Here is a 24,221-nt window from a genome sequence, read left to right on the forward strand (position 1 = left end):
TTTAGGGCTGGCGAGATCAATATAAATGGTAGACCTGGATCATGGACAACCAACAATAAAATATGACAGCATGAACATACATAGCAGGGGATGACCAGACAATCAAGAAACTACATATAAGGTATGAGCTACCACGCTACCATGAAAGACTATATAACAAAAACCAGCCGACAAGGCATACCAAACTATACATGAGTCGACACTTGTCTATGAGCCTCTAAATGAACATAAGTGCTGCAACATAGCCGGAACAGGGCCCCGACATACCCATAATGTCTATAACAAAAATGCATACCAAGACCAAGGCAAGTTCGGAGAAGGGATCTCGCCAATCACCGCTGAACTGGACAGCCTACTGTGGTGGGGGAGCTGCACCTGCCTGTCTATCAGGACCTGCAGCACGACATGCAGCGTCCACAAATAAAAGGACGTCAGTACGAATAAAGTACTGAGTATGTAAGGCAGAGAACCATAAATACGATCAGTAATGTAAGCAAGGATAGAGAATATACAACCTGTAACATCTTAGTACCTCTGAGGTCTACTGACATGAAATGCATGATACATATGTATAAATACATAAACCTTTAAAACATTTGCCTCTGTGGGCATCATCATCATCATATCGTACCCGGCCATAATAGGCTCGGTAAAAAAAACGTACCCGGCCATCATAAGGCTCGGTAGAATCGTACCCGGCCACGTGGAGCTCGGTAAAACCCAACTGATCAGTGGTTGCACAATAGGTGCCGTACCCGGCCAACTATAGCGTGGCTCGGTAGAGTAAAATAGATACATATATATAATGCATGCTCGACTCATGGAATCATATTCTAAACCTTTCGGAGTGACGTAAGGTCGGTATCCTCTGTACACGTTATTAGGACTAACTCTTCACTATGAACCTTATAAGAATCAGGAAGTACCAACAACATTGATAACATAAGAATAAGAGAAGCAACATTAACATCAATCGTTCCATAAGAGGGAAAACAATGTAAGTACTGCTAGCTTCTAAGAGTAGAGTATCTTGGAAGCTCGTTCATTACATTATGTACAATCGGAGTCGTGCAAAAGAAGGAAAGGGATAGCCTCACATACCTTGTATATACTGCCCCAATCTCAAGCTATGCAATTGTCAAAACTCCTTAGTCTACAATAAGAGAAACGATACTATCGTTATCATTTAAGCGTCATAACTATTATGTATCGACCACAACCTATTTTACGATGAAACGGACAGCACCTCCCCTATATATATGACTTCACACCATTCAAAACAATCACCAAACATCCCAAACAACATCAATAATAAACATATTGAGCCTCCCAAAATAGTCCACGCACAGCCTAATCACTCCATACATACGACGACCACCGTAGTCGTGTCAAACGACCCAGAAATGCTACGAATAACTATAATCCCACAACCCTACATATATATGGTGTTTCTCCACACCCTTCCTCCTCCAAAACTCCACAAAACAGTAGTAAAATACGCAGCCCAACAGCAACGCAAAACAGTCCACAAAACAATAACATTACTACCAAGCCTTTCGATATATATTTCACAAGTTCTAGCTTCAATGGCTTAGCCGCAACTTGGATAATCTTAAATACATATAGAGTAAGAGGTTCCTTACCTTTATACAGAAAGAACAACTCCAATTTGACCTTAAATTTCCATGAAATATCCCTCCAATGCTGCCACAACAACAAAAAAACGAAACTAGCGATCAATTAGTGTTTTTCGGCACTAGAATCACTTTAGAAGGCTTGAAATCACCTAGGATTGATATTAAGAACATGAGGGAGTATTTACAGAACATAAACCCTTTAAAAAAACCTCCCACACGAGCTGGAACGACACAAAAATGAGCAACAACAAGAAGAACAAGAGACTTACTAGCGCCACGGAATTCCCGACACTTGATTTGTGTTGTTTGCCCTTTTTTGGGTCTTGAATCTTGAGAGAACCTTGAGAGGATGTTCCTAGGGTTCTAAGGTCTGAAAATAGTGAGAAGAAATGACTTAAAACGGGTTGGAGGCATCCTATATAGGTCTAAATATCTTAAACCGCCTTAGTGGGCCCCATAGAGAAGTGCTTGGTGCAGTCTCGCGAAAATGCGAATATCTCTCTACTCCAAGATCGTATCGATGAACGGTTTAATGCGTTGTAAACTAGACTCATAGATATTTAATTTGGTTGGTAGATAACCCCGTAATTCCTTGTAAAGTAGGATAAAAGATTAGAAACATTTGACCTAATGTTTAAGTAAAATTATGAACCTAAGTTGAGACAACTTTTTTCGACTTTTGTTTCATAACTCATTTGACTTCAAGACTTATGATACGGATATTATATGATTAAAATACCTTAATACATGACCTCTTTAGTGTATTAAGCACCACTATATTTACCTGAAAATACGAGTTACAACATCCTTGATTCATTTAACTTCTAATACTTGTTAATCACCCTTATACACTCTTGTATCACTTAAGACCAATATGATTGACTTCTTATCGTCTCAAAGATAATTCCTTCTTGGATTTATGTTAACTAATATATGGCATGAACTAACATATGTGGATATCGGTTGTAACATGATATCCTCCTCTTCGCTTCCATCTAAAGGTAAAACGGCAATGCCTCCTCGGGCTGTGGAATGTGTTCCAGAATATTTTTGCAACGGCTTCCGATTTCAAAGTCGAGAGACCTTATTCGAAGACTGGGTGCCGCGAGCCCGTGTCTCAGTATATTAGCTCGGTATCAGACGGCGAAAGGGTGAGGGCTGATTGCTGCTGGGGGGACACAGTGCTTGTGGGTATCCTTACTCGGGAGGAGGATATAATGACATACAAAGCCGGTTTCCTCAGTGTGTATACTTACCCATTTATTCTTGGGCCGGTGGGGCCATCTTTGCCTCCGATAGACCCCGTGATTCTCGACTTTTGCCAGCAGCACCAAGTGACCCTCGACCAAATTCACCCTTCATTCTGGCGCACTATCTACATGATCAGGTACTATGTGAGCATGATTGAGGAGATGCCCTTCACCCTCGATCACCTGATCATGATGATGGCCCCCATCTCTTTTGGGGGTCTGATTAAGCTTCACTGCCGAGCTCCGAGGGCCCTCTTTGCTTGTATCGAAGAAGTTGGGAACGGAGGGTGGATGAGCCACTTTGTTCTAGTAAGGACTTCGGATCTGATCCTGGTGAAAAGGATGCCATTCCCTGAAAGGTGGAATATGGAACGTAAGTAGACACGCTATCTAGCATTTCCTTACTTCTTTTTAGGTACATCTTTCTATGCGCTTATTTTTTTCTACTGGTGTAGCCGTGGCAATTTATCCTGGAGTGGTCACGAACCTCTCGGGTTGGGTCGGTCAACTGGACTCGATTTGCCCATATCCCGAGCGAGTGTGGCGTAACCTATCTCAAACTCAATGGGAAGCTAAGGACCACAGTGTGCTTTCGCCCCTGTTGCAGTCGTAGCTTTTAATCTGAATCGTTATTGATAGCACTCTCTATCCCTATGCTAACCTCTTTCGTTTGTGCAGGTCTGGGGGAGATTCCCTTGATGAAGGAAACATCACTTGGTGGCAAGAGTACGTTGGGACCCGATGAAGGGAAGAAAAGACAAAGGGAATCATATGAACCTTTGAAATCCAAGAAAATCAAGGCGGAATAAACTAAAGCCGACCTGGTATACTTAACTCCGGGAGCAACTAGAAGTCCCCGAGTCGAAGGCGAAGGGGAAAATAATTTCTTGATAGCGCCCGAGGTAGGGGAAAACCTGATAGATTCTCATGCCATAGAGATGGAGGCTCTTGAGCCGAAGCTTGATGTCATCGTGGTCCAACTTCGGAATGAGAAGGCCACTGAGGGAGTATCGGGCGATGTCCCCGAGCCAGCCGATGGCCAAAATACCCCTTGATATGGAACGCATTTGGTAGGCGGCTTGGAGGAGCCCAGTTCTGGAGCCCTTCATGGACAAGAGATGGCCCTGATTGACCCCACTGGTGCCATTGTCGTGAGTGATTCCCTTTAGGGAATGACCTTACCCCCTAAGGGAATACAAGGTGTCTCGAATGAAGAATCTTCCAATACGGTGGTGCCTATTAGAGACAGAGAGGCCCTCGATAGGCCTTTAGCCGCTCCCGGGGGAATTCCCGAGCTTGATGCTTCACTCATCTTTGACGAAATGAGCAAGATTTGCGAGCAGGTAGCTTTTTTAAATCCTGTCTGTCATTTTGATCTTTGTCACTATGATTTTTGTCTTTCTAACTTGCCTTTTTCATGGCTTCAGGCCAAGGTTTTTGTAATCAGACTTTTGCGCGGTTTTAGGCTGAGGTGACCCGTCATGAGCGTGAGAAGGCTCATCTTGTTGAACAAGTTACGTAGTTTCCATTTTACTATCGTCTGAATATTTTCCGGATCCCAATGTTTTACAATCCTGGATTTGATTCATGCAGTTTGAGAAGGAAGGTGCCCTGTTGAGGGATGGGCTCTGAGCCACAGACTCTGAAGTCCTCGAACTCAAACGACATTTGAGAGAGATAACCTATGAGAGTGATACCCTTCAGGAAAAAATGGCCTCAGTCGGGCGTCAACTTCAAGATGCGAGGGCGGATAATGACAAATATAGAGGTCTCCACTCTGATTTAGTAGCTGCACTATCTGAGATTAAAACCGAAGCTGAGGCGCTTATATCTGCACACAAAGAGGATGCCATTGTAATAAATACCCACATTGGGAGAGTGTCTGAGAGGGCTGAGCTGAAATTGACTCGAGCCGTGGAGTGCGCTCGGTTAGAGTCTCGGGGGCGAACTCTAGAGGACACACATGCAAGAGATATTGAGTCGTCTATCGGGTACGAGAGGGTGAAGACCCTAGAGGAGAGAGTTGCTGCCCTGTTTGCTTCTGGAGATGTGCCGGGTTGTGGCTTAGAAGATGACGAGGATGGAAGCGGGATTCCCCGAGGGGAAGAGGCCGTCGAAAGTCCTGAGGATGTAGCCGAAACCGTTGGGGCACGACCTCTGGTGGATCTATTGAAGATGCAGGCTCGATGCTAGATCAGGGTTTGTTTGGCCCCTTTTTTGTAAGGATTTTTCAAAAGCCTTGTAAACGTACCTCTGCAAGCCATATATATAATAGTATTTTCACTTTTTATCATTTCTTTTCCCCTTTGCCTTTTGAGAATAATAAGTGATACTTTTGACAATCGATTCGAGATCTTAGACCTTGGGTTATACCCTCGGGTTTTTGCTATTATTAAGCGGCCTGTGATGGTCGAAAGTCGGTCCCCGAGTATTCTTGGGTTAGACCTGTCTTTTATGCGTTGGGTCACTGTAACCTACAATTTTAGCGCTAGAGGTAGTGGCTCTTAAGCATTTGGTCGGTGCGACCTTTAATTTTAGCGCTGACGATAGTGGCTCTTACGTGTTTTCTCTTGGGCATATTCAGTTAACTGTTTTAGGTTCAATCTCCGAATCAAGTTACAACTCGAGCTCATTCGACCCTCAAGTTTTTGAATTTCAAGCTGGCCCTTAGGCTCTTACGCGTTGGATCGGTGTGACCTTTTGTGTGGGCTGGCGGTAGAGGCTCTCACGCCTTGGGTCGATGCGACCTTTTATGTGGGCTGGAAACAATGGATCTTATGCCTTGGGTCGATGTGACCTTTTAAGTAGGCTTTAATTTTCCCTCGTTAAGGACTTTTTGAAATAATGTTTGCCTGACTCTTCGACGGCATAATAAAAAACCTTGATTGTGAGTCATTATATGGCGATGATCGAGCACCTGAGGAGGTTTGGCTCGGAGGTTGATTATCTCGAAGCCAGTTGTTTAGGAGCTGACATGGTCGAAGCTCTTTTACCTATGTCGAAGGTAGACTATTTAACCGGTTCTTTCCAAAGTATATTCGAAGTAATTAAAGGCCTGTGATTTATAGTGACAGTTGGGCGTCCCCGAATCATGTTAGTTTGGCTGGTACAACCTTATAACCGGAGTCATTTGTGTTTGGCCGGAGCCTTTAAGTCCCGAGTGAAGTAGTTTCGACATCTATATCGAGGGTATGCCTTTTTAGGGGTCTTACAAGTTTGATATATAGCCGAAACTTTGAGATCGGGTTTATGCCTTTAGTAAGGTCTTACATGTTTTACATGCCTTTGAGGTCTTACAGTTTTGGGATACTTGGTACAAGTATGGTCCATGCCTTGCTTGAGGTCTTACAGATATTACTATTGCCTTATGTAGGTCTTACGAGACCGAGGCTACCCGCATGTAACCTTACAGACTCGGGTTTTGATAAGTTGATGGAGATGGTGATTGGTGGTAGTCCCTGAGTCATCGAGGGTTTCTTGGCTCGGGAGCCATTACTTGTGAACGTGGCATTGCCTCATCGAGGGCTTACGATTTCAGAGTTTCCGACCCGGAGGTCGTGTAGCCTTGAGTTTTCGACGCCACTTCACGAGTGTTCGGGGCGTTTTTGGCTATGGAATTGTTTTGTGATCTCGTTCTTGCCTCATTCGGGGCTTACAAGTTAGCAGCTCCGACCCGGGAATCGCATTGTTTTAAGTTATTGTCGGCAGTCCCCGAGTATTCGAGACATTTTTTAGCTTTGGGCTATTTTTTTGCAAAAATATCGATCTTTCATGAGATGTAAAATGCTTTTGGGAAGTATTCTTTGATAACTTGGTACAAGTACACATGTTTTTGTTGTTGCAGGCTCGGTTGTTCTATGCGGACACGGTTCTTTCGACCGTTTGGCCTGGTATATTATTTTCCTAATGCGACTCTTCTTGATGTATCTTGGCTTTTCTGAGTTGGTGACCTTCCGGGGGGATGCTCCCCAGTATTCGCGGTTGATTGCAAAAGAAGCCATGAATACTTATTGGATCTTCCTTAGGCAGCATATAGATGTTGCCTCATTAAAAACCTCGCCGGTAAAACACTTTTTGGGATAAAAATTCGGTTGAAGGAAAAGAGTGCAACACATGCTTTTGATACCTAAGGCCTTCAAGTTGGAGAGTGCTTTGGTCATTTTGATCGGATACCCGCACTCAGGTCAGTGTAGAATCTAATTGAAAGAGAAAGGAGATGGTCATACCTTAGTGTAAAATGTGCCAGTGATGTTTCGAGCCCTGATTTGTTTCAGTCGCTTGTTTGAGTACGCGGTACGGTCCCCTGCTTTGTTTAGTCGGGGATAGCCGAGAGTGTGTCTTGTGGTCGCCATGTTGAATCCGTTGAAGGTTCCAGGGGTGGGAATAATTTGGTTAAGCAGTTCAAACTGCTCTGTTGCCCCCAACCTGATAATATTGGCTGAGCTACCTGGACCCACAAACACAAGTTTAATTTGAAATGTATCCACAAAAAAGAAGTTACCAGTGCGTCGCAATGGGGCTGAGATAGAGTCTCGAGTTTGCTTTTCCCTGGTGAGGGATACTTTCGCCCTTCTGACTGTGGGTTCCTGCAGGGCATCGACACCTTAAAAGATCATATGGGTGACATGTTGCGGCTCATTTGCTTCATTCTTTTTGGTCGCCTATCTTTCTCGGAACTGATTTTTGGCTCGATCGCTGAGGAATTCTCGGAGGTGTCCCTTGCTGAGTAGTCGAGCTACCTCTTCCTGGAGATGTCGGCAATCTTCGATCCTGTGACCGTGTGTATTGTGAAATTCACAAACTAAGTTATGGTTCCTTTGTGAAGGATCCGATTGTACAGGCCTTGGCCACCTGGTGTCTCTGATTTTACTGATGGCAAATACAATGTCTGATACATCGACATTGAAGTTGTATTCCGACAAGAGAGGTGCCTCCGTCGGCCCTGTGTACCAATCGAACCTAGCTCTATTGACAAGTCCCTGAGGATTCTATCCCCGATCCGTTCTTCGATCGGTGCGGGGTATGTTACGCCTCGGGGCGTTTCTCCTATCTTCGGTGTATGGCTGGTACCTTTCTTTGTTTGGCTTTGGCTCCTTCGCCAGAAGCCTACTTGGGTAGACCGAGCCCGATGGGGCTCCTAGTTTGTTGTCTTCGACCCTGATCTTTGACTGGTATCGGTTGTGGACGTCCGACCAGGTCATAGCGGGATATTCGGCCAGGTTCTATTTCAGCTGTTTCGAAGCCATTGAGCTTCACTCATTCAGACCTTGAGTGAAGGCCTGTACTGTCCAGTTGTCAGAGACTGGTGGTAGTTCCATTCGTTCCATTTGAAAGCGAGATACGAACTCTCGCAGCATCTCGTTCTCCCTCTGTTTGATCTTGAAGACGTCGGATTTCCTTGTTGCTACTTTGATGGCACCAGCATGCGCCTTTATGAAGGAATCTGCCAGCATGGCAAATGAGTCTCTGGAGTTAGGAGCTAGGTTGTGATACCACATCATCTCTCCTTTAGAAAGTGTTTCTTCGAATTTCTTTAGTAGGACGGACTCGATCTCATCGTCCTTTAAGTTTTTGCCCTTTACTGCACAAGTGTAGGTAGTGACGTGCTCACTGGGGTCCGAGGTTCTATTGTACTTCGGAAGCTCGGGTATTCTGAACTTCTTTTAAATAGATTTTGGAGTTGCTTCCTCTGGAACGGCCTTTGTATGAACTTCTTCGAATCCACACCTTTCAGGATCGGGGGTGCGCCCAGAATTTGGTCGACCCTGAAGTTGTAGGTCTCGACCTTTTTGTCGTTGGCTTCTATCTTCTTCTAGCCCGATTCGATCCTCTTTGTGAGGTCCTCGAGCATCTTTACAATGGTGTGGTTGGCTACTGACTCGTTGTTGCTTGACCTCTCCGGTACCTGCTCGTCCAGGGGAGCCGTCCCCGTCGCTATCATGCTGGGAGTTTTCTGGTGACATTGCAGCTGAGCAATCGCTAGCTGTTGTTCCTGCAATATTTCAAAAATAACGTTAAATCTAACCTCCCGTTCTTCCCTATCCGGGGTTTCCTGAGCTTCTTGTCGGTCTTCTTGGTGCACGCTCCTATTAGTGTGGGACCTTACATCGATGTGTTGAGCATCGCGTGAGACCGCGTCCACGGGAATCGGTTCTGGTGCGATCTTAGGGGTTTATGGTGGTACACCAACACCATTTTCTCTGTGGTTCTCAAGATTGTTCACTGAGTCGGAAATTTTGACCTGAAATCAAAGATCCCGGGCAAGAAAAAGTGTGAAAGATATCTTACTTTATGTCGTTAAACCAGCAAGAAAATAATCACTATTATTTTTAGCCCCACGGTGGGCGCCAAACTATTTACCGTGAAAATGGTAATAACAATTAAATTTGATTTAGTGGTTCTAAAAATACGTGATCTATTTTTATGCTAGTTGTTAGGCAGTTGATGCTATGTGAAAGACATATAAACGAGATAAGAGCATAAAAATAAGATGTTAATCAAACCAAATCGCTGCCAATCGGGGCCTCAAGCTTTCCTATTCAACGGTCTCGGGGTCGACTCTGAAGCTCGGCTGGGAGCTATTAAGGGTGGTCGAGACTAACAATTATAAATAAATCAAATACGGCTCTTTATGGCCAATAATAAGCAATAAATGATGAACAATGAATAGAACACAATAAATATGAGCAGTAAATGAGATAACAAGACCAAGAGAATATGTTAGAGAGCAGAGAGAATGTTCTAGTATATTTACTATGGAGCAACAGATGTTTAAGATGGTAAGGATCACCTTTTTATAAGAGGGGGAATCCCAACATAGTACAAGTGCATTTATTACAAGGATATGGAGATGAGATAGCTAGTTAATGCCACGATACGGGCTCAGAGTAGCCTAACAGACTTTGTCGGTTCTAGCTTCACCTCGAGACCTCCCCTTTTTTCCATCATAGCTATTGGTCTGTATCGCCTCGAGGTCGGGCGTCGATAGCCCTCGAGGTTGGACCTCGACCCTAGTCTCGAACCTTGTGAAATATGCTTATGAGGCATCATAGTGAAGGAAAATTGAACCCTTCGATTTCACCGTACACACCATTACCTAGAAGCTTGACGAAGTCAACAAATGGACTTCTTCAACTTACAAACATGGTTAGGAGAAGGTGGTGTAAAGACAATTGGGAATTTCATATAGGGTTCTTTGTTTAAATCACCATGTAAGAACGCATTGTTCACATCCAATTGATAAAGACCCCATCTTTTCTTAACTGCAACAACTAAAATGCATTTGATGGTGGTCATCTTGACCACCGGGGAAAAGGTCTCATGAAGTCAATCCCCTCTTTGTATATCACCTCTTACCACCAACCTAGCCTTTAGCCTTTCCACACTACCATCTGATCGTTGCTTCACCTTGTAGACCCATTAGCAAGGTAAAGCCTTTCTACCTGGGGGGTAATTCTATGACTTCCCAAGTTTTATTGAGCTCAAGAGCGGCAATTTCCTGTTTTATGGTTTCTTGCCACCCTGGATAATGTGCAGACTGTGAATAACTAAATAGGTTCATGCATATTAGATAGAGAATTGAGCATATGTTGATTAGTGTTGGAAAAATTACTAAAGGATAAGAATGGAGGAGAGATTGGGGCAAGAAAACATGTAGTAGTCACATCTTAGAGGTGAAAAGCATTACAACTGTAATCCTTGAGGTATGTAGAAGGATTGTGAGGTCTGGTAGATTTTCTAATTAGAGTATCTACCATAGACTGAGAACAGGTGAAGATAGTAAAGGAAAAAAGGATACTAAAGAGGACCAGCCTGGTGATGATTAAACTGGTAATAGGCTATTAGGTAATAGAGTTGTACCAAGGTAAGAAGTAGGAGAAGAAACAGTAGGGGTAGGAGAAGAAGGAACAATAGAGGCAGGAGAAGGAGTAGAAGTAGAGTGTTGGTTGTCAGATGAAACCAAATGTGAGGAGGAGTATGAGTTTAAGGGAAATGAATTGTTCAATGTGGCTGTTCGCAGATAAGAAGCCCCTAAAGAATCAGATTTGATAGAAGCAAATGGAAAAAAATTCCTCATGAAATATTACATCTCTAGAAACAAAGACCTTTAATGTCTTCAGATCAACCACCTTATAAACCTTTTTGCCATGTGGATAGCCTAGAAACACACAAGGAACAACCCTTGAGTCAAATTTGGATCTCTGTCTTGAAAGGGTGGAGGCAAAGCATAGACAATCAAAACATCTTAAAGTAGAATAGCTAGGTTTGGTTTGAAAAAGGAATTCATAAGGAGTCTTGAACTTTAATACTCTGGAAGGGTATTTGTTGATCAAATAAGTGGCTGCAGGCAGTTCCCCCAAAATGATATAGGTAAATGAGATTGAAACAATAGAGCTCTAGTTGTCTCTAGTAAGTGCCTATGTTTTCTCTCCGCAACTCCATTCTGTTGTGGAGTGGACACATAACTGGTTTGATGTATAATACCTTGGAAAAGAAAAAAAAATGTTTGAACAATTCCAAAACCCAATTTAGAAGTATTATTTAATCTGATTATCTTAACTTTTGTATGAAATTGCCTCTCTACCATTGCTAAATAAGATTTTAACACAGTGAAAGCATTTGACTTGCTACTTAGTAAGTAGGTCCAAGTCCCTCTTCTGTAGTCATCAACTATAGTGAGGAAATATTTATAACCATCATAGGTAGGATCCTTGTAGGGTCCCCAAGTATCTACATGGATTAGTTCAAAGATCTTTTTGGTTGATATAGAACTTGAAGGAAAAGGAAGCTTGGATTGTCTAGCCATCGGACAAATAAGACAAGGAGTAGAATGAGTAAAGCATGAAGGAACAGAAACATTAGAAATTTTCTTCATATTACTCAAAGGCATATGGCCTAACCTATAATGCCATAGCTTTCCTTTTACATTAGAATAAAAAAAAAAAGCAAAACAAGAATTAAAAACTGGAACAAAATGTAAACTCTGACTAGGTACAAAAGTACTAGACTTAGGGAAACTTTTAAAAACTGGGGCTGCAAGTCTTGACTTGAGAATGAAGAGTCCTCCTGTCTCCTTACCAATCTCCATAGGTCTCTTCAGTGAAGGGCCATGCAACAGAAAACAAGAATCAGGAGTGAAATGAACATACTATAGGAGTTGTTTGCACAACTTGTGCACAGACAACAAAATTGAATCTAAAGGAAGGCACATACAATACATTGTGCAAAACTAGGTTTGGTAATAATGCAACAGAACCTGAATGTATAACTTTTACTCTATGTGAATTAGGCAGATTGACCATGACAGGTTTAGGCAAGGCTTTATAGTTAATAAAGAAATTTATGTTAAAAGTCATATGCTTAGTTGAACCACTATCTAATATCTATGATTCACTATCAAATTGAATGAAACATGCAAAGGAATCGTAAAATTTGGCTATACCGGCACAACTCAGATTTGCAGAGGCTTCAGAGGTTCCTGCACCTTAATGTCCTATGTTGACCTGTTGTAGAAGATGCAATAATTGTGTCACATTTTCCTGGGTAAGTGACTGTGTTCCTGGTACATTAGTGTTTCATTGGATTTCCTTTTCATTCGTGTTAAACACAACATTTGCCTGTACATTCCGTTGAAACTTCCTCTGCTTAGTGAACTTAAAATCTGCAGGAAATCCATGAATCCTATAGCATTTATCAATAGTATGCCTAGTTTTTTTGCAGCAAGTACATATTCCAGCATTCTTTCTAGGATCAAAACCTCCCTTCTGTCCCTTATTTTCATTGAACCTTCTTTCATTTCCCTGCTGGTTTGTAGCAAGGAAAGATCCTGATTCTCCTGGATATGCAGGAGCAACATAAATCTACCTCTCCTTCTCATCCTGTATCACCAGTGAATAAGCCTGTACAATGGAAGGTAAGGGTGAAGACAACAATATATTCCTAACACTATTAATATGTCATTCAAACCCATCAAAAACTGCAGCAACCTTTCATCTTGATGTGCCTTAGAATTCTTCACCTGAGCTCCACATTCACATTTACAAACACATGCTGAGAAAGTGTTCAAGGCATAAAGCTCATCCCATAAGCTTTTCACCTTAGTAAAATAGGTTGATACACTAAAATTACCTTATACCACAACACTAAGTTGCTTTTGTAACTGAAATAACTTCGCTCCATTAGTTTGTCCAAATCTGTTTTCCAAATCACTCCACAAGTCCTTGGCACTTTGAGAGTAAAGAACACTCTCTCCTATCTCCTTAGATAGAGAATTGAGTATCCATGACAATACCATGTCATTACACCTTGCCCAAGTCTTTTGAAGTCCAGAATCAACTTGTGGAATAGTAAGAGTTCCATCAATAAAACCCAACTTATTGTTTGCAGATAAAGCAATTACTACAACTCTTCTCCATCCACCATAGCTTCTTCTATCAAAATCTGTGGACACAAGATTCATCCCTGGGTAATCCTAGGGATGAAGATAGTAGGGATGTAATGAATCAACCACTCCGCTCATAAATAAAGTTGCTGGTACAACAGGGTCGATTGTGGAAGTGGATGATGCGTGAAGATCTGGAGTCTGTTCAGTGGTACTCATAGCTAAAGAGAAAAAGCAAAAAAGAAACAGCAAAATCGTTGAAGGATCGTGAAAATAATGAAGCAGTTCAAGCCTGCTCTGATACCATGAAGAGAATGAATTTTGGAAATTTTCTGTGTGTATTTCTCTGCATAGTGTAATCTATTTATACAAAAATAATAGAATCTAGTCTAACAAACTTTGTCAAGTGGCAGTATTTTACTAGCCTATTCCTAACAACTATTGTAACAAACCTTTGTAACATACTAAAAGAATAGTTACAAAAGAATGATTCTATCTACTATATAAAATATCTCTTTCTATCTTTTGGGTTTGTCTTAGAATGGGGGAATAGAATAACTGAAGCTTTAAGGCCCATTTGATGTAGAACTAAGTCCAAAACAAAAGAGGCCCGTTTAGAGTTGAGTCCAAGTCCAAAAAGGTCTGACCCATCCTTTCCTTACGATATACACCCTTCTCAGACACAAATCAAAATATAAGTAACCTATCCAATTTGTCTCCATTGTCTTTCTTCATACTTTCATCGGAGAATTCGAGAGAAGCTTCATTTTCATTTCTAACACCAACAATTTTTTGCTTAACTTTTTGGTTGCTATGCCCACTTTATATTAACATAGAAAACAAGTCCGACTATATATTTTTTAAAATGAAGAGACTGTAATTGTGTGCAGAAACTAGTTAGAGAAGAAAAGGAAATTAAATGAGAGAAGATAAATTCTAGTGAAACGAAGTCTGTTATGCTCTAACCATGGAGGGAACTGCTTTACATGTTGTGGTATGATAACTATGGATTTTAACCTATCTTATGCTCTCTTTAGATTAGGTTTTGGATCAAGAATGTGTAAAAGTATTCCCGAAAACTAATTTTCTGTGCTTAGTTACAGGGTTTGGTCAAAATGAGGCAAAGAAGCCAAAATAAACTTATGAAGGAGTAAACTTGCACTGACTAAAGACTTTGAACTAGAGCGCGGAGAGCGGACAAAATATGTGGCCGCGTGAGGACCACCGCTGAGGCATCCACAAATAGGCGGCACACGAAAGTAAAGTTCAGAGAGGCTAATTTGAGCACAATTCCTACCGCTGACCGCAATGGAAAAGCGCGGTCGCGGAATATCTGATGCGGCGGCGGTGGTATTTTTGCTGTGAGCGGTGATTAAAGTTCAGAAACCCTGCAAGTCATGCTTAACAGAAGAACGCAGTCCGTGTCCAAATTACACGGCCACAATGGAAGCACACGCTGACGCGAATGAAATTATGTTGTCCGCAAAACTAAGTCCAACCCAAGCCCAAAATTGAAGAAACGCAGACCGCGCTCTCCATTGCGCAGCCGTTGTCAGAATTACGCCTTCGAATTCTCCGCAGGGGCATTTTTTTCCGGGAATTTCAACCTAGTATAAATATATCTTTTTCATATTTTAGGTTAAGTTGTGTTTTGCTGGACACACGAACGGCTGGGTTTTACCTTTTGAGTAATTTTAGAGCAGATTTAGCTTCAATCTTTAGATTTTCATCTTGTATGGCATATATTTCATTTTCATCTTTGATTTCTGCTTTTATTATGAGTAGCTAAACCCATTAGCTAGGGTTTTGACCTTACCCGTGTTGATATTTAATGGGTTTTGAATTTTAGGGCTTAATTGTTTATGGGTTAGTGATATTTAACCTAATTTATGCATTAATTGTAGAATTGGTGGTTGCAAACACTGATTCGTGCCTTTATGACATAGACTCTTCTTGAGAAAGAGGGACTAAGTCTAGAAAAATTAGGCTAACAAAGAATTGTGGTGCATTTAAGAGATTGATGGCCCCAATTAAAGAGTAAACCTAGAGATAGTAATACCCAACTTGAGCCAATATCATTTGTTATGCATGAAAACCTATTTGGACTTGAGAAAGCCAAATTGTGCAAAGTCACTCATACTACCGAGAGGTATAGAGTGAGCACTTATGTGTGATGGTTATATCACGACCCTAATCATAACAAACTTGCCCTGAATTCTCGATACACGTTAGATATCTACCTAGGCGGAAGTCACCACCCTAGTCCCTTCTAATATTTGAAAACAACCAACAAAAATATTGTACTTAGTTTAACTATTGCATGTTATAGTATAGAAGTAGAGGTAGAAAACAGAACCAACCATTTGTGAAAGTGCAATTACGGGCAAAACCCGCATCTCTACTCGGATATAAACCTAACTCCAAACTAATTAACTCCCTGTGGAGTCGCTCCCGACCTTTGTTAGGTAATGCATCGACCATCCTCGCTACTCAATAGTAGTGCAAGCTTGGAACCGATCAATTTTTGGTGTCGTTGTTGGGTAGTTAAACGGTTTTAGCTATATCTCCGAGTATTTATGTATTTTGTTTTTCTTTCCTTCTGATTTTCTACTTTGTTTGTGAATTGCGTCTAGGTACAAAATGGCTCTTAACAATGATGCTCCCGAAAATTTTCCATTGGGGGAGGAGGTAGATGATGACAATGTAGATGAGATTCAACCCGAACCTCAAGCACAAAGGAGAGGCCGACCACCTCATGATAATATTCCAAACCCTCCCCCACCTCCAGCAAGGGCAGCACACCGGGTGTTGCCTAACAAAGGATATGCAAGTGCAATAGTCCTGCCCCAGATTAAGGCGAGTAACTTCCAAATAACCAATGTTATGCTTACACTCTTGGAACATAGGGGTTTCTTCACCGGATCTCCACACCAAAATGCCTAGAAGCATCTCAAGGGTTTTGTTGATACATGCTGGAGGAGCTAATGTGCCACAAGGTGATCCCAATGTCATTCACCTACACAGAGAGCTCCATGACCACGACCAAGCTATAGTCGAGTTGACTACAACCATGAACCAGTTGTCCAAAGATCAGTTACAACAAGTTCAAGGGCCAAAAAAAGTGAATGCCAAGGAAGAGGTAAATATAATGGTCAACAAGAGGAGGCAAAGAGGTCAACAAAGTCAAGCAAATCCGGATCAATTTGAACAAGGTAGTAGTGGTTACAATCAATATGATGGGTATGATATCAATGTGAAGAGGTTCAGTATGTGAACAACTACCAAGGACAACAGGACAATGCTCCGATCAACAACAACGACAGTGGAGATCCCAAGGAAACTGGGGAAATCAAGATCAACTAGGAAATTGGAACAATGCAAACAACAACAACCAAAGCAACTGGGGGAACAACAATTAAAATTGCGAAAACCAAGGCAATCAAGGCTACTGGGGTGGAAATAACAATAGTAATTGGGGAGGCAAAAACAACCAAGGGGATTAGAATAACGGCAATCAAGGGAATCGAGGTCCGGGCTTTCAAAGGCCTCCGATGTTTCAACAACCTAACAACCCACCTCCATTTCCATCTCAAGGTCCTACCTCGTCCAACAACGAGATGGGACGGATTGAATCCATGTTTGAGCAAATAATGAAGAAAAATGCCGACTTCGATGCCCAATTGGCATCCCACAATACTTCTACCTGAAACTTGGAGGGCCAACTTGGCAAAACTTCTCAAGCGTTGAATACTCGCCCTAAGGGGGCACTACCTAGTAACACGGTAGTAAACCCGAAGGGAGGGAACAATACATGCAACGCTATGGCGGTGACTATAAGGAGTGGTAGAGGTGGAGTTGCTAGTACATCTAATGCAAGAAAGGTTGTGAGTGATGGTGTGTTGGTGCAAGAGGATGATGAGCAAAGCAATGATGTGCAAGTGAGTGATGAAAATGTGAATGAAGAAGTAAGAATAGACATTGATGACAACGTGGAGGAGACACAAAATGATGTGAACCCGTCTAGGGAATACGTGATAGACATACCGGAAACGGTAGTTCCCAAAGCCAAGGCGTCCTCCACCATACCCTCAGATGCTTGCGAAACAAAATAATGAGAACCAGTTCAAGAAATTTATTGATATGATGAAGAGTTTGTCGATAAATGTAACTTTGGTGGAAGCTGTAGAACAAATGCCAGGATATGCCAAGTTTATGAAAGACTTGATTACAAAGAAGAGATCCATGAATTGTGAAACTATCAAGATGACGCATCAAGTGAGTTCCATTGGACATTACATGGCTCCAAAGCTAGATTACCCCGGTGCTTTTACAAACCCGTGCACTATTGGTAGTGCCAATTTCGCCAAAGCTTTCTGCGACTTAGGGGCAAACATTAACTTCATGCCATATTCTGTGTTTAAGACATTGGGAATTGGGCAACCAAGGCCAACATCTATGAGGTTGCAGATGGAGGATAGGACAATGAAGAGGCCATTGGGGATTATAGATTATGTGCTAGTGCGGGTCGACAAGTTCATACTTCCCGCAAATTTTGTGATTCTTGACTGCGAGGTTGACTATGAGGTGCTGATTATATTGGGGAGACCTTTCCTAGCTACAGGGAAGGCTTTAGTTGATGTGGAAACAGGGGAACTCACCTTCTAGGTGGGTGATGAAAAAGTTATGCTCCATGTCTACAAGTCATTGAGGCAGCCAAATAGCAACAAAGCATGTTCATTTGTGTATCTTGTGATTGAGGTGATTGTTGAAGACACCAGTGCTGTGATTAATGTGGAGGACCCTTTGGAAGATATGTTGTTGAACCATGATGTGACCGAGGATGAAGGCTTAGTTGAATGTGTCAATGCTTTACGAGGAATGGGTCCATATACATATGAGCCCCGAAAACTTTTCTTGGATCTTGAGAACCGGAAGACTCCACCAACAAAGCCCTCAATCGAGGAGCCTCATACATTGGAGTTGAAGCCTTTGCCTTCACACCTTAGGTATGAATTCTTGGGCCCTTGTTCAACTTTAGTTGTTATTCTTTCTTCGTGCTTAACTAACATGCAAGTAGATGTCACCCTTGCGGTGCTCCAAAGAAGGAAGAAGGCAATTGGATAGGCTCTGCCTTATATTCGGGGGATAAGTCCCGACTTTTGCATGCACAAAATTATACTTGAGGATGATTCCAAACCCTCCGTGGAACATCAAAGGAGGTTGAATTAGGCTATGCAAGAGGTCATCAAGAAAGAAATTATCAAGTGGCTAGATGCAGGGGTTGTGTACCCCATTTCGAATAGTTCATGGACTTCGCCGGTACAATATGTGCCGAAGAAGGGGGGTATGACTGTGGTCAAAAATGAGAAAAGTGAGTTGATCCCCACTAGGACTGTCACCAGATGGAGGGTATGCATGGATTATCGAAAGATGAACAAAGTGACCTACAAAGATCATTTTCCATTGCCATTTCTTAACCAAATGTTGGATAGACTTGCCGGGTATGCCTACTATTGCTTTTTGGATGGGTACTCAGGTTACAACCAGATTTTGATTGCACCGGAAGAACAAGATAAAACCACCTTCACATGTCCGTATGACACCTTTTCATTCTCACGGATGCCATTTGGTTTGTGTAATGCACCGGTTACCTTTCAGCGGTGTATGATAACAATATTTACGGATATGGTGGATGACTTCCTCGAAGTGATCATGGATGATCTTAGTGTTGTGGGTGACTCTTTTGAAGAATGCTTGGGCAATCTTGATAAAGTGTTGGCCTGATGTGAAGATACCAATCTAGTGCTTAATTGGGAAAGGTTCCACTTTATGGTCGAGGAGGGTATTGTCCTTGGCCATAAGATCTCAAAGAACGGTATCGAAGTGGACAAGGTGAAGATTGAAGTGATTTCAAAACTCCCTCCTCCAACTTCTATCAAGGGTGTTAGGAGCTTTCTTGGGCATGCGGGGTTCTACCGTCGGTTCATCAAGGATTTCTCAGAGGTGGTGAACTCCTTGTGCAAGTTGTTGGAAAAGGATGTAAAGTTTGTGTTCAATGATGATTGCTTGAAAGCTTTTGAGATTCTCATGTATAGATTGACTACCACTCCCATCATTACCGCACCTAATTGGAGCTTACCATTTGAACTCATATGCGATGCTAGTGACGTTGCAATAGGAGCAATTTTGGGGCAAAGGATCAACAAGATATTTCATCCGGTGTACTATGCAAGCAAAACAATGAATGATGCCCAGGTCAATTATACGGTGATCGAGAAAGAGTTTCTATCCATTATCTTCGCCATGGAAAAGTTCAGGCCATATCTCATGGGTACCAAAGTGATTATGCACACCGATCATGCGACACTCCATTATTTGATGACAAAGAAGGACTCTAAGGCTAGGTTGATGAGATGGGTTATTTTGCTTCAAGAGTTTGACCTTGAAATTATTGATCGAAAAGGGCGTGAAAACCAAGTGACGAACCACTTGTCCCACTTGGAAGAGGAGGGGAGGCCCCATGATGGACTCGAAATTAATGATTTGTTTCTGGATGAACAACTCCTCTCCGTGTATTTGAATAGTATGCCTTGGTTCGCCGATGTGGCTAAATTTATTATGACCGGAATTGTCCCGAGTGAGCTCTCTTCTAACCAAAGGAAGAAGCGTAAACGGGACAGTTTGGATTATTACTGGGACGAGCCATATCTTTTCAAGATTTGTAATGATTGTGTGATCCGGAGATGTGTTCCGGAAGAGGAGCAAATGAGTATTCTTGATGCTTGCCATTCCTTGGCTTACGATGGTCATCATGGTGGGGCGAGAACTGCTTCAAAGTTTCTCAGTTGTGGATTTTATTGGCCTATTCTGTATAAAGATGCTAGTGAGCTTGTTAAGAGATGTGATGAGTGTCAAAGAGCTAGTGGAATTTCCAAGAAGGATGAAATACCTCTCACCACTATTCTTGACATTAACATTTTTGACATGTGGGGCATCGACTTCATGGGGCCTTTTGTGAGTTCATGTAGTAACACTTACATTCTAGTTTTTGATGACAATGTTTCCAAGTGGGTTGAAGTTGTGGATTTGCCCAACAATGAGGCACAGAGTGTGATGGCATTCTTAAAGAGAAATATCTTCCCAAGGTTTGGCACTCCAAGGGCGATCATCAGTGATGAGGGTTCTCATTTTTGTAACAAGGCCTTCGATACTTTACTTTCCAAGTATGGTGCCAATAATAAGGTATTAACTCCTTATCATCCCCAGGCTAGTGGACAAGTTGAGGTCTCCAACAGGGAGATAAAGAGCATATTATCAAAAACTGTCAATGCAAACCGGACTGATTGGTCAAGGAAACTAGATGATGCTTTGTGGGCTTACAAGACTGCATACAAGACTCTAATTGGTATGTCTCCGTACCGGTTGGTCTTTGGGAAAGCATGCCATCTTCCGATTGAGTTAGAGAACAAGGCCATGTGGGCACTGAAGAAGTTAAACCTTGAATGGGATGTAGCTGCAAATCTTCGGGTAGAGAAACTAAATGAACTTGATGAGTTCCATTTTCATGCCTATTCCAGCTCGTCCTTGTATAAGGACAAGATGAAGTACTTACATGATAAATATGCCCAAAGCAAGGAATTCAAGGAGGGTGACTTGGTTCTTCTATTCAACTCTCGGTTACGACTGATTCCGGGAAAGCTCAAGTCAAAATGGAGCGGCCCTTTTGAAGTGGTGCATGTAACTCCGTTTGGTGCTCTTGATTTGAAAAACAAAAAATGGTGAAATCTTCTGAGGTAATGGGCACCGAGTGAAGCACTATCTTGACAAGTTTGATGGTAGACACGTGGTGGCAATGATCCATTTCAAGTGATTGATGGTAACATGTGTCGTGTCACAACGTTAAATCAAGCACTTCTTGGGAGGCAACCCATGTGTTTTTCTTTCTTTTTGATTTTCTTCTTAGTTTAGGCTTTGTTTTGGACTAACTAGTTGTGAAGTTTGTGTAGGAATTGTTTGTGCGGTACATGACTGTTACTGGAAAAATTCACCTAAGTATGGGGAATTACGCTGACTGCACTCAACATTTCGCGGTCAGCGGGTGCTTTTTGCGGGGGGGGGTTGCGGGGCGTAAATGGTCAGCGGACTTGAAAAGTCCAGAATAGCAACTCTCTGGAGTTGTATTCACGTCCGTGGTTGAATTTGTGCGGTTTGCGTTACTCTTTCGCGGCCACGCTTGTTTTTTTGCTCTCAGCGGTCTAGTCTGCAACAGCTCTTCAAATAAGGTATAAGAACGCGGTCCGCAGTACAATTTTGTGTTCGTGTTCAGGTTAGTTGGTGGGGTATACAACTGTTAAGTATAAATATGAGGTCTTTAGACCTTTTACCCTTTTCGCACCCTGATTTCCCACCGAGATATAGCATTGTTCATCATCATTTCTGTGGCTTTCAATTTCACTTTCACTAATCAAGAGTCAAATTTCCTTTCAATCACACAACTAGTATGTTCATAGTTTTGTGTTAATTTTATTTTTTTCTTTTCTTTTCTTATATTTTAGTTTTACTTTTTCTTTTTAATTAGGGTTTATACATGCCAGAATTACACTCACGCTTAATTGATGCTAAAAATTCGCGTGGTTACTTGTTTTGCATGCCTAATGGGGGAGAGGGTTGTTCAATATGCCTGTTCATTGCCTAAAATTCTTGCACTAAGTGAAACCCTAGGTTACAAATTCTCCTCAGTGCCCGTGCCTTTTCAATTTCGCATACCGCGGTCCCCTTTTTTGCAGTCTGCGGTACCATATTGGTGGGAACTGTGTATGTATGTTCGCGGTCCGTGGTTAATTTTTTGCGGTCCGCAGTTGTTTCTTCGCTGCCTCAGCCAAATTTTCACGGTCTGCAGTGATCAAAGTTTAGAGAGTTAGTAGTCTAATCCTACTCTCTTCGTGGCAGCGGTTACTTTTTCGTGGTCCGCAGTTGGCACATCGCGGCCGCGGTCTCTTTTTCACGGTCCACATTACCTAGTTCTGAGAAGAAGTTATGCATTTCAACTGCAATGTTTTAATTTTATTCTAAATGGTGTTCTTTGCTTGTTTTCTATAGACAATGGTCCGATCCCGATGTGGAAGCGATAAAGCTAAAGGGAGGGCAGGACCCTCCCGAGGTAGGGGAAAAGGCAAGACCAGGTTACCACTAGCAGTCCAAAAGTTCATTGGAAAGGTGCGAGCTGCTATCAAAGCTGCAGATAGAGCAGCAGACCACTCAGTTACGAGTGAGTACCTCCATTCCCGAGAATCATCGGAAGGTGACTCTGTTCCCACCCATGTCCCCACAAATTTCTCGGGGAAATACCAGTTGAGAGATGAAACTACCTCTCCTTCTGGGTCGTCTGATGGCTCAGGGGAAGGGAGTAAGGCTTCGGGATCATCTTCGCCACCTGCTGCAACTCCAGCCTCACCAACTGTCCCTACCCCTATTGATGTTGAATTTGATGTTGATGACGAGGTCCTGTGTCACGACCCAAATTGGAGGGCTATGACTAGCACCCGACCATACTTTCCGAGCACCAACATACATTTTATCTAACCTTTATTATTATCTTTTAGGGTTGACGAGATCAATATAAATGGTAAACATGGATCATGGACAACCAACAATAAAATATGATGCCATGAACATACATAACATGGGATGACTAGACAATCAAGAAACTACATATAAGGTACAAGCTACCACTCTACCATGAAAGACTATACAACAAAAACCAGCCGACAAGGCATACCAAACTATACATGAGTCTACACCTATCTATGAGCCTCTAAATGAACATAAGTGCTGCAACATAGCTGGAATAGGGCCCCGACATATCCATAATGTTTATAACAAAAATGCATACCAAGACCATGGCAAGTTTGGAGAAGGGATCTCGCTAATCACTGCTGAATTGGACAGCCTACTGTGGTGGGGGAGCTGCACCTGCCTGTCTATCAGGGCCTGCAACATGACATGCAGCGTCCACAAACAAAAGGACGTCAGTACGAATAAAGTACTGAGTATGTAAGGCAGGGAACCATAAATACGAATAGTAATATAAGCAGGGATAGAGAATATACAACCTATAACATCTGAGTACCTTTGAGGGCTACTGCCATGAAATGCATGATACATATATATAAATACATAAACTTTTAAATCATACGCCTCTGTGGGCATCATCATCATCATATCGTACCCGGCCGTTATAGGCTCGGTAAAAAAATATACCCGGCCATCATAAGGCTCGATAGTATCATACCCGGCCACGTGGAGCTCGGTAAAACCCAACTGATCAGCTCACATTCTAAACCTTTCGGAGTGACGTAAGGTCGGTATCCTCTCTACACGTTATTAGGACTAACTCTTCACTATGAACCTTATAAGAATCAGGAAGTACCAACAACATTGATAACATAAGAATAAGAGAAGCAATATTAACATCAATCGTTCCATAAGAGGGAAAACAATGTAAGTACTGCTAGCTTCTAAGAGTAGAGTATCTTTGGAAGCTCGTTCATTACATTATGTACAATCGGAGTCGTGCAAAAGAAGGAAAAGGATAGCCTTACATACCTTGTATATACTGCCTCAATCTCAAGCTATGCAATTGTCACAACTCCTTAGTCTACAATAAGAGAAATGATACTATCCTTATCATTTAAGCGTCATAACTATAATGTATCGACCACAACCTATTTTACGATGAAATGGACAGCACCTCCCCTATATATATGACTTAACACAATTCAAAACAATCACCAAACAACCCAAACAACATCAATAATAATCATATTGAGCCTCCCAAAATAGTCCACGCACAACCTAATCACTTTATACATACGACAACCATCGTAGTCGTGTCAAACGACCCGGAAATGTTATGAAGAACTATCAGCCCACAACCCTACATATATATGGTGT

General features: G+C 42.1%; 2 protein-coding genes across 2 annotated transcripts; one reads left to right on the forward strand and one right to left on the reverse strand.

Moving 5' to 3' along the window:
• Positions 1 to 12,462: 12,462 nt before the first annotated feature.
• Positions 12,463 to 13,346, reverse strand: LOC138875744 (uncharacterized). Its single transcript, XM_070154606.1, has 3 exons — positions 13,023 to 13,346; positions 12,854 to 12,905; positions 12,463 to 12,722 (listed from the first exon to the last, which is right to left on the reverse strand). The coding sequence occupies exons 1-3, from the start codon at positions 13,344 to 13,346 to the stop codon at positions 12,463 to 12,465; spliced, it is 636 nt and encodes a 211-aa protein (XP_070010707.1).
• Positions 13,347 to 17,089: 3,743 nt separating this feature from the next.
• On the forward strand, positions 17,090 to 17,933 carry LOC138875745 (uncharacterized). Its single transcript, XM_070154607.1, has 2 exons — positions 17,090 to 17,320; positions 17,418 to 17,933. The coding sequence occupies exons 1-2, from the start codon at positions 17,090 to 17,092 to the stop codon at positions 17,931 to 17,933; spliced, it is 747 nt and encodes a 248-aa protein (XP_070010708.1).
• The last annotated feature ends 6,288 nt before the right edge of the window (positions 17,934 to 24,221 follow it).

Source organism: Nicotiana sylvestris, chromosome 8, assembly GCF_000393655.2.
Source record: "Nicotiana sylvestris chromosome 8, ASM39365v2, whole genome shotgun sequence".
In the NCBI taxonomy this organism is placed as follows: domain Eukaryota; kingdom Viridiplantae; phylum Streptophyta; class Magnoliopsida; order Solanales; family Solanaceae; genus Nicotiana; species Nicotiana sylvestris.

Bases quoted from the DNA above. Each gene is read 5' to 3' on its own strand.
- LOC138875744 (XM_070154606.1), bottom strand. From the start codon at position 13,346: ATGAATCTTGTGTCCACAGATTTTGATAGAAGAAGCTATGGTGGATGG. The intron at 12,906-13,022 runs GTATAAGGTAAT...TGTGGAGCTCAG, and splicing joins AAAAGCAACTTAGTGTTGTG to GTGAAGAATTCTAAGGCACA. The intron at 12,723-12,853 runs GTTTGAATGACA...CTGCATATCCAG, and splicing joins GTTGCTGCAGTTTTTGATGG to GAGAATCAGGATCTTTCCTT.
- LOC138875745 (XM_070154607.1), top strand. From the start codon at position 17,090: ATGGCGGTGACTATAAGGAGTGGTAGAGGTGGAGTTGCTAGTACATCT. The intron at 17,321-17,417 runs GTAGTTCCCAAA...GATATGATGAAG, and splicing joins TGATAGACATACCGGAAACG to AGTTTGTCGATAAATGTAAC.